Source organism: Hylobates moloch, unplaced genomic scaffold (genome assembly GCF_009828535.3).
Source record: "Hylobates moloch isolate HMO894 unplaced genomic scaffold, HMol_V3 SCAFFOLD_13, whole genome shotgun sequence".
NCBI classification, from domain to species: domain Eukaryota; kingdom Metazoa; phylum Chordata; class Mammalia; order Primates; family Hylobatidae; genus Hylobates; species Hylobates moloch.
The window spans coordinates 56,510,298-56,522,567 of NW_026652288.1; the positions used below are offsets into that span (position 1 = coordinate 56,510,298).

At 36.6% G+C, this 12,270-nt stretch overlaps 1 protein-coding gene across 2 annotated transcripts in view; it reads right to left on the reverse strand.

Annotated features, from left to right (window-relative positions):
- Nucleotides 1-1,026: 1,026 nt before the first annotated feature.
- The window catches only part of GXYLT1 (glucoside xylosyltransferase 1), a 58,835-nt gene continuing 47,591 nt past the window's right edge, over nucleotides 1,027-12,270 (reverse strand). For both annotated transcript variants that reach the window (XM_032173720.2, XM_032173719.2), the window contains one exon: nucleotides 1,027-8,088. In XM_032173720.2, coding sequence (XP_032029611.1) covers nucleotides 7,927-8,088 — 162 coding nt within the window. In that variant the 3' untranslated portion in view covers nucleotides 1,027-7,926. The remainder of the gene's footprint in view (nucleotides 8,089-12,270) is intronic.

Here is a 12,270-nt window from a genome sequence, read left to right on the forward strand (position 1 = left end):
ATGTATCAAACTGTAGAAAATTTCACTTTTAATTTTAAAAAAATCTAACATTTATTTTGATGCTTACACTACAGTTTTACTCTAATGTTCCTTAAATCACATTTAAGCAAAAAATGGGAAACTGGTCCGTTTCTACCTCCCCTATCAAGTTAAAACTCATTTACTTACACTTTTGTACTTCAGAAATGTGTCGTCATCTCTACTTAAGGACACTACTATACAATAATCACAGCTATGAAGAATGAGGTGGATCTAATGTATTAAGATGTCACAGATGATGTGAAAAAAGGCAAGTTATAGAACAGTGCCTAAAGCAGAAACTATTTTACAGCCACATTTGTGTGTTCCTGTATGTACACGTGCATAGCACAAGACTGGGAAGAAAGATACCAAATGTTTTTCAGTTGTAGATGGTGAGAAAGTTCTTTCATATTTCACATAATATACTTTTAACTCTTCTGTATTTTTTATTGTTTCAATTGGGACATTTTTTAATTTACAAAAAGAATTTTAAAAACATGACAAAGATTGCCAATAAATACATTTTCATCACAAGAAGCCATCATCTCCACAATCTTTTAAAACCTTTTATGATTGCGACAAAAAAAGTATAAAAATTAAAGTATACAAAACTGAAAACCGTTCGATTGTAACATTACAGAGACTTATTTTTTATTAAATTTTCTTTAGTACACATGATTCTCATCTTAGTTGAGACAGGGTCTGGCTCTGTAGCCCAGGCTGGAGTGCAGTGGCATGATCTCGGCTCACTGCAACCTCCGCCTCCTGGGTTCAAGCAATTCTCCTGCCTCAGCCTCTCAAGTAACTGGGACCACAGGCGTGTGCCACCACACCAGGCTAATTTTTGTATTTTTTGTACAGAGGGGAGGTCTCACTATGATGCCCAGGCTGGTCTCAAACTCCAGGGCTCAAGCGATCCTCCCACCTCAAACCTCTCAAAGTCCTGGGATTACAGGTGTGAGCCACCTTGCCTGGCCTTACAGACCTTTTTTTTTTTTTTTTTTTTGAGGCAGAGTCTTGCTGTCGCCAGGCTGGAGTGCAGTGGCGTGAGCTCGGCTCATCGCAACCTCTGCCTTCCAGGTTCAAGCTATTCCCCCGCCTCAGCCTCCCAAGTAGCTGGGACTACAGGCACATGCCACCACGCCTGGCTAATCTTCTGTATTTTAGTAGAGACGGGGTTTCACCATGTTGGCCAAGATGGTCTTGATCTCCTGACCTTGTGATCCACCCGCCTCGGCCTCCCAGAGTGCTGGGATTACAGGCGTGAGCCACCATGCCCAGCCTACAGAGACTTTTAAAAGCAAAACTAGTTCCTGCGATGGAAAAAGGTGCTCTTCTCTAGATCTGAAATTTGACCCGACTGAAAATTATAGGAAATACTTGGGTCAGTAAAACAACACATGGTCTGTTGCCCACCAAACAGCTATCTTCCAAACTCCCTACGAACTCCTACCCACCAACTTCATCCAGAACCTGGAAGTTGTTCCCCTTTTTCTGAGCAGCTATTCATCAAGGGGAGGTCATTCTTAATTTCAAGGGCAAATCTTCATGGTCTAAGCCAATCATAGGAGCTTTATTCCCTTTGAAAAGTGATTGCTTTGGAGATAATACACATTTTGCTGTGGCCACGAGAGCAAGTGAATGGGGGCAGGTGAAATCTTCCTCTTATAAAAAAGAAAAAGATATTTCAGCCTCTTATCATCCACCACCTGGAACCTTTGCGGTCACTTTGGAGCCATAAGGGGAGACATCAGACTCACTTGTTGAGAATGGCAGTGAAAGGTAGAAGGTACTAAGGCTCTTGATGACACTGTTCAGCTGCTGAATTAGCCAATCTAGGAACTGCCCTCCACCTAGACTCCTGGTTCTCAAGCACCTCAATCCCAAAGATTCTACAATTGTTTTTGACTGTTAAAATAATCCAGACACAGAATTTGAGGAAATAAAGCGTTTATTGAGTAAATGTTTAGTAACAGCAACACATAGTTTCTCAAGAAGAGGGTGAACTGAAAACTCCTCTAAGGCAGGACGAAGCAACTTTCCATTATTCTTTGTTTAGACCAGAATCTTTAATTTTATATTCTCCTTTAATAACTGTCAAAATACACCAAATACTTAGAGGAAAATATTCACAGTATACCAAAACATTTTAAGATAAAGAGCAGTGTTAAGAGTAGTATTCTCTACATACCACAGTATACAATGATGCCTTCCTGCAGGTTTAGAACTATTACTACTCAAAATATTAATACATTTATGCAAAATGATTGGGAAAATTGAAATACCTGCAACCTTTTCCAGTTTCTGACTTCAGGAACAGGCACAAACCACCATCCTCCTCACAGATCTTCTGTTACGGCATCCATCAAAAACCACTGGTCCAGCTCTCAAATATTGATGACAATACATGTGATGCATGCGTGCTCTGCTAAGTTTTGAACAGATAACATATTCTACAGCAATGCTCAAGCCCTAGATTATTTTTGCCTGACAAAAATAATATTCCAATATTCCCTGAAGAGGTTTTATAAAAAGGTTGAAAATGGCTGTTTCTCATAGTCAAAGCCAATTTCCTTTATTTTTTGAGACAGGGTCTCGCTCCGTCACCCAGGCTGGAGTGCAATGGTGCAATCTTGGCTCTCTGCAGCCTCAAACTCTTGCACTCAAGCAATCCTCCTGCCTCAACTTCCTGTGTAGCTAGGACTGCAGGCAAACGCCACCACACCGGGATAATTTTTTAATTTTTTTGTAGAGATAGGGTCTCACTTTGTCACCTAGGCTGGTCTCAAACTCCTGGGCTCAAGCGATCCTCCTGCCTCGGCCTCCCAAAGTGCTGGGATTACACGCATGAGCCACCACACCCAGCCAATTTACTTTTTAATAGAATATACACTGTTGCATTCTATCTTCATGATTTTTTACAAGAGGTGCTGTAGTGTGCTACGTGTGTAAATATTCAGATCCTGTATATAAACTAAATATAATCAAAGGCTCCATGTCAGTTCTTAAGTTTGATATTTAAATGTCTGACCAGGGACCCTCCAAATAGTATTCACAGTATTAATGGTGAGAGAAATTTTCATTTCTATTTTTTCCTATCTTTTCAAAGTCCCATTAAACATTTGAAATTACTGGTAGAAATGAGGTGATAATAAATATTTTCTATTTAAAAGTTTGACATTGATTTGCAATCCACTTTAAACTGTTACATCCAATATGCTATTCTGTTTTTCTCATGAGTCTTTCATTGCTAGATATTTGAATAACATATTAATTTGTTTTTTAAAAAAATTTTTCTTGTACTATTTTTAGACTTCTGTCTTAAGTTTATATAATTTAGTTTGTAAAACCTAGTTTCATGTTTAATGAATTAAGAAACAACAACATCAGAACAGTTTAGCCAGACTTTAATAGGCAAAAAAGGGTTGCTTTGGCAATTTATAAAAGAATAACTGTTATAATACAAATCTTTATTTAATCTACTTTATTAAATATTAAAATGCAATAAGGCAATTATTGTTTTAAGACCCTTGAAATTGCATTTAATAAATGGATAGCTGGCCCCACATCTGACATATTGCACCCCTACTTTTCTTCTCTACTCTAAGGAACCAAAAAAATTATTTTAAAAAACAAATCAGTGGTCTTTCTAAAAACATCTCAAAGAGGTTCTGACTACTACTAAAGTATTTATTAAATACAAATATCTGAAAAATAAGACAACCAATAATATCTTTTAAGGTATTTCTGCTGTCTTTTGTTCTCTTAAATCTACTCAGAACGGTTCAACTGAAAGTATCCAGACTGAGGAATAAATAGGTGTAATTTATTGCTTAATTTGCCATCCAAGGCTGGACAGTGATTCCCAAACCTGGCCTCTCAGCAGCATCATCTGGGAAAACTGCTGCAACACATTCCTGGGCCCCCTTTAGACCTAATGAAGCAGTCCCCTCCACTTCCAACCTCCACTGGGGAATATGTAGTTAGTCTTGCAGTCTAACACTTGCGATGGCTAAAACGATAAAGTTAAAAAGGAAGATACTTGTATTTCCACAGGTCCTAGCTCACAAACTGGGATCCAGTGGGGGGGGAAAAAAGACATAAAATGAATTGGCACTAAATGATCAGTGAGTAGGGTGACTGGGAAACAACTCTAGTACTAACAAACCAAATACAGCAGGCCCTGCTGCCCCATTCCATGGAAGTCAGCACCTTTCCTGACCCCAGAGAGCCTACGCAAGCAAACTGATGTAGTGTGAGGGCTACAACTCAAAAAGTAAATGTGTTTCTCTCCATCTCTACTTCTCAATTTTCCATACACTCATTCCACCTTTTCTCTTACTCTGCCCTTTGCCTTTCCCATTCTTACTCCTTTCTCTTTCCTCACCCCTTTTCTCACTTCCTCTCTTTTCCTTCTTTTTTGATGTAGTTACATCATTCTTTTCTTCTCTACTTTCTCTTCCTGAAAAACTCTTCCTTACATAAACAAATTCATACTGGAGATCCATGTCAGAAAACATTCAGCCTGAGTAAACTGAACGCTCTGTACAGAAAACAACAGAACAAAACAGAACTTCATCAGTAACACTGGCATGGCATAATATAAACCATGCACAATGCTTCCAAATCCATTCTCTCTTCTGAGTCTCATCTTGTGAGGTTTGAAGAGTACACTGATTGTACTTAAAAACCTAAGGCACAGAGAAAGTTAAATAACATGCCTGAGTTACTAAGAGGAGAATCCAGATCTAGTTCACAATCTGGTCTTCTTTTCACTACACCAGTAACATCTGACTGGAGGCAAGATGAGAGAGCAATGAGTAAGCACTAACGTTATTTCAGGGCCTTAAAACCCTTATATATTATGAACTACTCTTCATTAGAAAAAAGTATGCGTTTTCTTAAAGCGTAAATCACAATATACATTTTTAAAGGTTTCCCAAGTTCTTTTCTACTTCATACAAATGAAGTTTGACTGCATTTTAAAGGCATCCCACTTTGGTAATACTGTAGCCCAGAGATAGTTCTGAGGGCAGAATATATAGACTCAAATAATAAATCATGTAATTTATATAAACTGCATAGATACACTATGTTTTATGAAAGACCATTTATATGAAAATGGAATACGTTCTCTAAGTTGTCCATCTATAATTTAACCTCTCATCAACTCCAAGAACTGCATTTCTTTAGAATTCAAAAGAATTACCTTGTCTAAAGATAAATTCAGAAAATTCATTTAAAAATTATCATACATACTTTGTGATACCTTTAATTTTAGGTAGAAACAGTGCCTAAAAGACAGCTTTCACTATAATTCAATTTATGGTAAAATGATCAATTAGGTCAGGTCTAAATAAACCAGATGAAGAAACTTCAAACTGATCCACAATGTAGTGTGTGTGACAGTGTAAATAAGCCACAACATGAGTGAGACTACAGCACACAGTCCAGTTGGATTAAACTGTGACCACGCTCTACACAAGTCCCAATCAATTAGAGCCCATGGGGCTGAGATTCTCCGTTCACTGAGGAAACTGTATCTTATCAAACTTACTAATATAAATACATATCTTGTCATTAACCCCAAATGCTTCCTCTAATATTTCAAAATCACATTTATAATCCACCAACTGTGCCAAGAATTGTGGTATCCTAACTTCAACTTTCAAGTTGGCAAAATAATTTCCAATGGTTCTCAAAGTAGCTAACATCAAAGTCGTCTGAGGTGATTGTTAAAAGCAAAATCATCATGCGACTTATATTCTGTTGATTCTAACAAACCAACCAGAAGATGGCATATTTGAGATAATCAGGGAAATTTGCTTAAGGACTGGCTATGAGATGAAGCCGAAGGACTGCTGCTGCCTTTGTTAGGTGTGATATCATGGTATCTACCCAAAGTGTTCACAGCAGTCAAATAACACGATGTCTGGGATTTTAAGATACTTAAGCAAAGAAAAAAATGACAAATGAAGCAAACATGGTAAGACAGTGGTAAGTGTCAGATCTGGATGTTGAGTACCAATGCACTATTCTAGTTTTGTATAATTTTTAAATCTCTTCATTAAAAAGTTTTTTTACAGACTCCCTCCTAGACACAGCATGCCAGAGTCTCCAAAGGCCTAGCTCAGGAATCTATTCTTAAGCTCCCAACAAGAATCTTATATAGTCAGGCAGGCAATGATCATTATTTGAGGACCATCAGAAATGATCTAATACATACCCTCCAAACTTCACATTTTTAGTATTTTCATTTTCTACTCCGTAAGTTCAATTTCACAGTTTCTTATACCCACCATGGCATTCTGCCAAGGAACTACAACTCGTGTTCTCTAAACCCATCTGTTCTAAGAATGTTGGACTGGTTATCAACTTCTAATGCACCCTGCTTAAACTTTCCTCTCTCAATTTGTCCCTGACTGAACTGCAGACGACAGAACAACTGTACTAACCATCTCTTTCTGCATATTCCATGTCTCCACAGAGGTCACTGTGTCTTCACAAAGCTAACTGCCACAATTTTCACAAGTGATATTTTTCCTTCATGATTTTCCATTTTCTACTTGAGCATTAAAATATCAGGGAGAAAAAGAAGATAACCATATAGATAATCATATTGTTGGTAAAATAAGATATGTGCCCCAGCATAGTATATGCTAAGTATTCAGAATCTATAGTTATATTAGCTAACAGGTCAAGAATGCCAAAGAAGCAATTTCTCAAGATTTAAAAAAATTAACTGTCTTAGGTGATATTCAAAAAAGGAAGATACGCACATCAACCCAATTAAAACCACATTTTCTATAGCTGGATGTAACAATCTTATTCCAAATCATCCACTTAAGTTGTTTAACTTACTTAAAGTAAGGCTCTAGACATTTGCTTCTTCAAAAGTATCTTGCAAGGCTGTTATGAGGTAGAAGACAAGTTTAAATGGACCACATTTTTCTACTCCATTGTAACTAAAATTACTACTCACAGGAAGTATATAGCTTATGCATTTTGGTCCATCACATTTTCCACCATCATATGAGTATACTCTTAAGGTTCTCACTTTATCATTAGCATAATATATTTTGCTTCCAGAATGCCCAGTAAAGCTGACATTTTTCATTTAAAGTGATAAAAAAAAAAAAATTCCCCAAATATCTACTTAACAATCTTAGATCTGAGTTTTGGCAAGACAGTTTAATGCATACAAAATGAAACACTACATTTCTCACTCTCTCTCTCTCACACACAAACACGCACACACAGATTAAAACCCCAAAGTTTTCAGTATTTTTCCTCTACCTTGCACAGCTCAATTTTTAACATGCAGCTTACTTGTAATCTAAAAATAATCTTAAACGTGATTGTCATAAAAATATTTTAAAACAGAGATGAAATGTATAAAGGCACATATAGATTGTCAATGGTTATATCAGTTACATCACATTTCTTTAGAAACAGAACTGTTTCTGCTCCTGTAAACAAACTTTTTTCTCACACATTTAAAGTGAGGTTAGTGCTGACATAAAATTATTGCTCTACTCACAGTCTTGAGTGTTTGCACTGTTTGAGGTACATTTTCTCCATCTACACACCCCTACCACCACTCTTGAGAGTATGAGTCAACAGAAGTCTGCAGGTTAAAACCATTCAATAATATTTTCACCAATACTGGAATGACAGCAAGTAACATTACAAAACATCAGAGATAAAAAATGTTTCATTGTTGAGGCCTAAGATTTTAACTTATTCTTCATTACCTGAAAATACTGCTTATTTAACTTCTTTAGGAAAAAAAAAATTATTCTGGAGATGAGTAATTCCTTCCTGAATACTTCATCCAAGACGATTCCTTCACACTTATCCTCTGATTCTTTGTTTTCATCCATTTGATTTAGCAGTCACCAAGAATCACTTTTCCTTTGGTGATCTGGCATAACGATCTCTTACACTTTTTGCTAGTTGTTTGATAAATATTTTGTAAATTCTTCCACAGTATGTATGCACTGTTTTTTGTAGTTCCAGTTCTAAAGGTTTTAATAAGGAACGGATGTTGTCATCTTCAAAAGAACACTAGAGAAAGAAAATTTAAAAAAATAAAAAATTTAAAAGGCAAAGGTACATATATAAATTCAATTATTTTCCAAACTTCTTCAATCAGTTTAACATGAACAATCTCCATTTTATGTCTCACAGAAATTAGATGTTTAACAAATATTTTCAATAAATTAAACAGAACTATTAACTCCCATTAAAGAAAGACAGCCACGGTAAATCTCCGGGGGAATCCTGGAGAACATGCCTAAGGGCAGAGAAGACTGAAATACTGGTTAAGACGACAACCAAAAGCCCTACAAGTATCTGGACGAAACTAATAAAAGGTGGACTGGCTAAAAGAAGAGCTTTACCACACACCACACCCGCGTCCCACCTTTTAAAAACCACCCTGGCAATAATACTGCTGAGGCTGGAATGGAAGGAAATGAAGGAAAGGCATATGGTGGGAGGAATGCAAGATGATAACATAGCTCAGCATTTCCCACGGAACTCTAACCGCACAGAAGGATCCCAACAATAAACACATTTGAAAACTGCTAAATATTAGGCACTCTTCATGGGGACTCAGACTGGCACAGGAAAAAGTCTAAAAAGTAAAACAGAAAATAAATCTGTTGAGTGTTGTCTGACCTGTTTGTCCCAAGATATATTTTTGGCTAGAGTCCTTCTTTTACTATAAAATATACTAATATTGAGAAATATATTTTGGAAAAGGCTGTGGTAGTAAAGTGGAAATTATATGTAATCTTTGTATTTTCAACCAGGTATTCTGTGATTTAGTATTTTCAACTAGGTGTATTTTCAATTAGAAAGATGGGTGGGGCTTAAAAGTAGAACATTTTATATGGAAGTTGAAGTTGGTGAAAAATGCAAAATCACAAAGGAAATTCAGAACCAGAAATCTCCCAGGTTATCCCTAAGGTTCACTAGCACGCTGAGGGAGAGGAAATGAAAGCACCACCCCAAGCACACTTAGTGAGTCTGCAGGAAGCTACAGTCAATCTACAGAGAAGAGGATGAAGCTGGATGTTTGTTTAAACCATGGGTTTTGTCACTGTAGAGATGCAAAGAGATCCTAAACTTTGGCATCTTTTGAGCAAGAAAAACTGTAAGCATTAACTGCATAAAACCATCAACCTTGGAGTGATTTTTAAAAATCAATCACACATACTCAAGATAAACGCTAAAACTGTTTTGAAGATAAAAGTTTTAAAAAGTGGCGGGGAAACTTAGCCAGGAACAATGTAATAAAAATAACAATAGCACATAGAGTGCTTGCTACCTACATGCCAGGCACCATTCTAAGAGTTGTATATGACCGCACGTTCTCACTCATAGGTGGGAATTGAACAATGAGAACACTCGGACACAGGAAGGGGAAAATCACACACCGGGGCCTGTTGTGGGGTGGGCAGAGTGGGGAGGGATAGCATTAGGAGATATACCTAATGTAAATGACGAGTTAATGGGTGCAGCACACCAACACGGCACATGTAACAAACCTGCACGTTGTGCACATGTACCCTAGAACTTAAAGTATAATAAAATATATATATATATAAAAGAGTTGTATATATATTAACATATTTAAGCCTCATAATAACTTTATAATACAGGTAACATCTCCATCTGACAATGAAACAACTAAGGCAAGGAGAGAGGATTTTCTCATAGTTATAAATCCAGTAAGTGGTTAAGCCAGGATTCCGTCCCAACAGTCTAGCTCCAAAAGTCCATGCACTTAATTAACCACCAGACAGCACTACTTATCCAAACATTAAGCAAACAACACCATGCCAAGTCAGTTCAAAAATCCTGATGAAGGACGAAGCTCAATGAATGGTGGAAATCTGGGGAAAGTGCTGTACTGTAAATAGATACACAAATTTTGGGAGGTTAAAAGTGTAGCCAGCTTGAAGAAGGTAAACTTCATCAAGTGATACTGTCAAGAAATATTTCAATGTGCACAAAAAACACTTGAACAACTGGTTGAGTGGTGGAAAATTACGGGAAGCCCAAATTACTGTGATCGTTATTTTTACTATATGACAATAAAATGAAAACACCATGAAAGCATTTAAGAATAGAGGAAGACTATTCTTGATTCCCAGGAGTATGTAGTACTCGAGATTTTCTTTGTCTTCATGTGATTTAAATCCCAGTGTTTGTGGTTAAAAAATGTTTTCTTCTTCACTGGAAAAAAAAAAGCCATTTGATGAATATTTTCTTAAATAAAAACAGTGTCTCATTAGTTAGACCTCTTTCTGTCCATCATATGAAAAAAGCAATTTGACCTTTAAGGAAGAAGATAAATTTCCAAAATTTCCACCTATATAAATATAGCCTAAAGACACTGCATTCTGCCATTTACATAATCTGCAGTGCCTGCGTATTTGTGCAGTACATAACCTACATCTAGGTGTCCCTTTCCCAGAGGCCACAAGTGCCCTTACCTGACTCCAGACTTCCTTTCATACTATATACTATGCCTGACTTGTCCTTACCTTTTCTTCTCTGCCTGGTACTCATCATCCTTACAGCTTAGTTCAAATGTCAGCTCCTTTGAGAAGCCTTTCCATGTACAGTTAATCATTCCCTCTTTTCACCGGCACAGGACCCTGTACACTAATTTTTAGGAAGCTCGTGCTTTATACTGTCAGTTGAACGACAGGAAATAATAAGGCTGTGATAACCACAATTAGGCAATTTGAGGTATTTTCCAAAAATTGTACATCTTTGAAAAATACAGAAGAATGGCAGTTCAACAGATCCTAAGTGTTAACTACACGCAAGTCAGTACCATGGGAAGGAAAACATTCAAGACTGCTTTGCAGAGATAGTTATGCAAATATAAGCAAGGTGTAAAGTAAATCAAAGTTAACAGAAAACAACAAGAAATACAATTCAGAGTGAAATGCGTGATGCAGAAAATACCTTATAGAGCCATAAAATGTTTTGTTCTGATTTTGAATTTGCAATTTTTAAACAATATTTTTATTCACTCAACAACTAATATTTAACAAATGCGCATGGACTATAAAAACAGATTTGCTGGTAGACACAGCCATGAATTCACACTTAAAAGATGGTTCACATTCTTTATAATTCATACTGTTCACTGCATTCCATGGCTATGACTAAGCCTCTGTCTGAAACTTGCATAAATATCCTTGTCTTTTAAAAATTACACTTCTTACTGAATTATAGATAAGGAAATATAAAAACACGAAGCAGGAGCACCATAGAAGACAGATTAACTTCATTAAGTTGAAAAATGAATAGATGTAAGCTGTAGTTAACACAGACCCAAAACAAACACAAAAGATAATTAATCATCTGAAATCCTCTTAAAAATAAGATTTCTTTTTAAAAAATCAAGTGTAATTAATCAACTTAAAACTATTACTCGGATTTTTAAAGGTACACACTTACAAACCAAAGAAAAGATCAAATAAAACCAGGGAAATTTAATTCCCTAATAGATTTTTGTAATACTCAAAGGAAACAAAGGAATCTCAATTTTTATAGGAATGCATTTCTTTTCTATCCTGCAAAGTCTCAGAACCCCATAACCACTTTTCTTCATTTTTATCACCTTCTGACAACCCCTAATAAAGCATTATTAAAATACAGTATTAATTTCTGAAGGCATACAAGGTCTGCTACATTAAAATGAACATCAACACTAAATTTTATAATTCATCAGTGAATATAGTCATACCATGATAAACTGATTGTTTAGAAGCTGTATCTGTCAAGTTTATAGGACAAGAAACTTAGCTAATAATACACTAAAACTGTAGCCTACATACAATGCTGTTAGCATTTTGTCTACCACCAAGTTTAAGAAACAGATTTCTGGGAGAAAACTTTAATTCCTTTTCATGGCAGATCATCACCTTAACATGGCATACCACCTCCACATCCACTTCATTTCGGCCCCTGCTGACTTTCATCCATCACTCCAGTCACACAGAACAGATGGATGCCTGACCTCTCCCTGGATCTTTTCACAGCCTCTGAACCTTTTTCTCAGGCAGTTGTCAGCCCAGACTGCCTCCACCCACCTGGAAAACTCTTACTCATTCTTCAGGGCCCACTTCAAAAGCCTCCTCTTCAAGGAGGCATTCCCTGGCCCTTCAAGGCAAAACTGAGACACTCTTTCACAGTTCTAGAACAATCTCTGTCACCATGGAT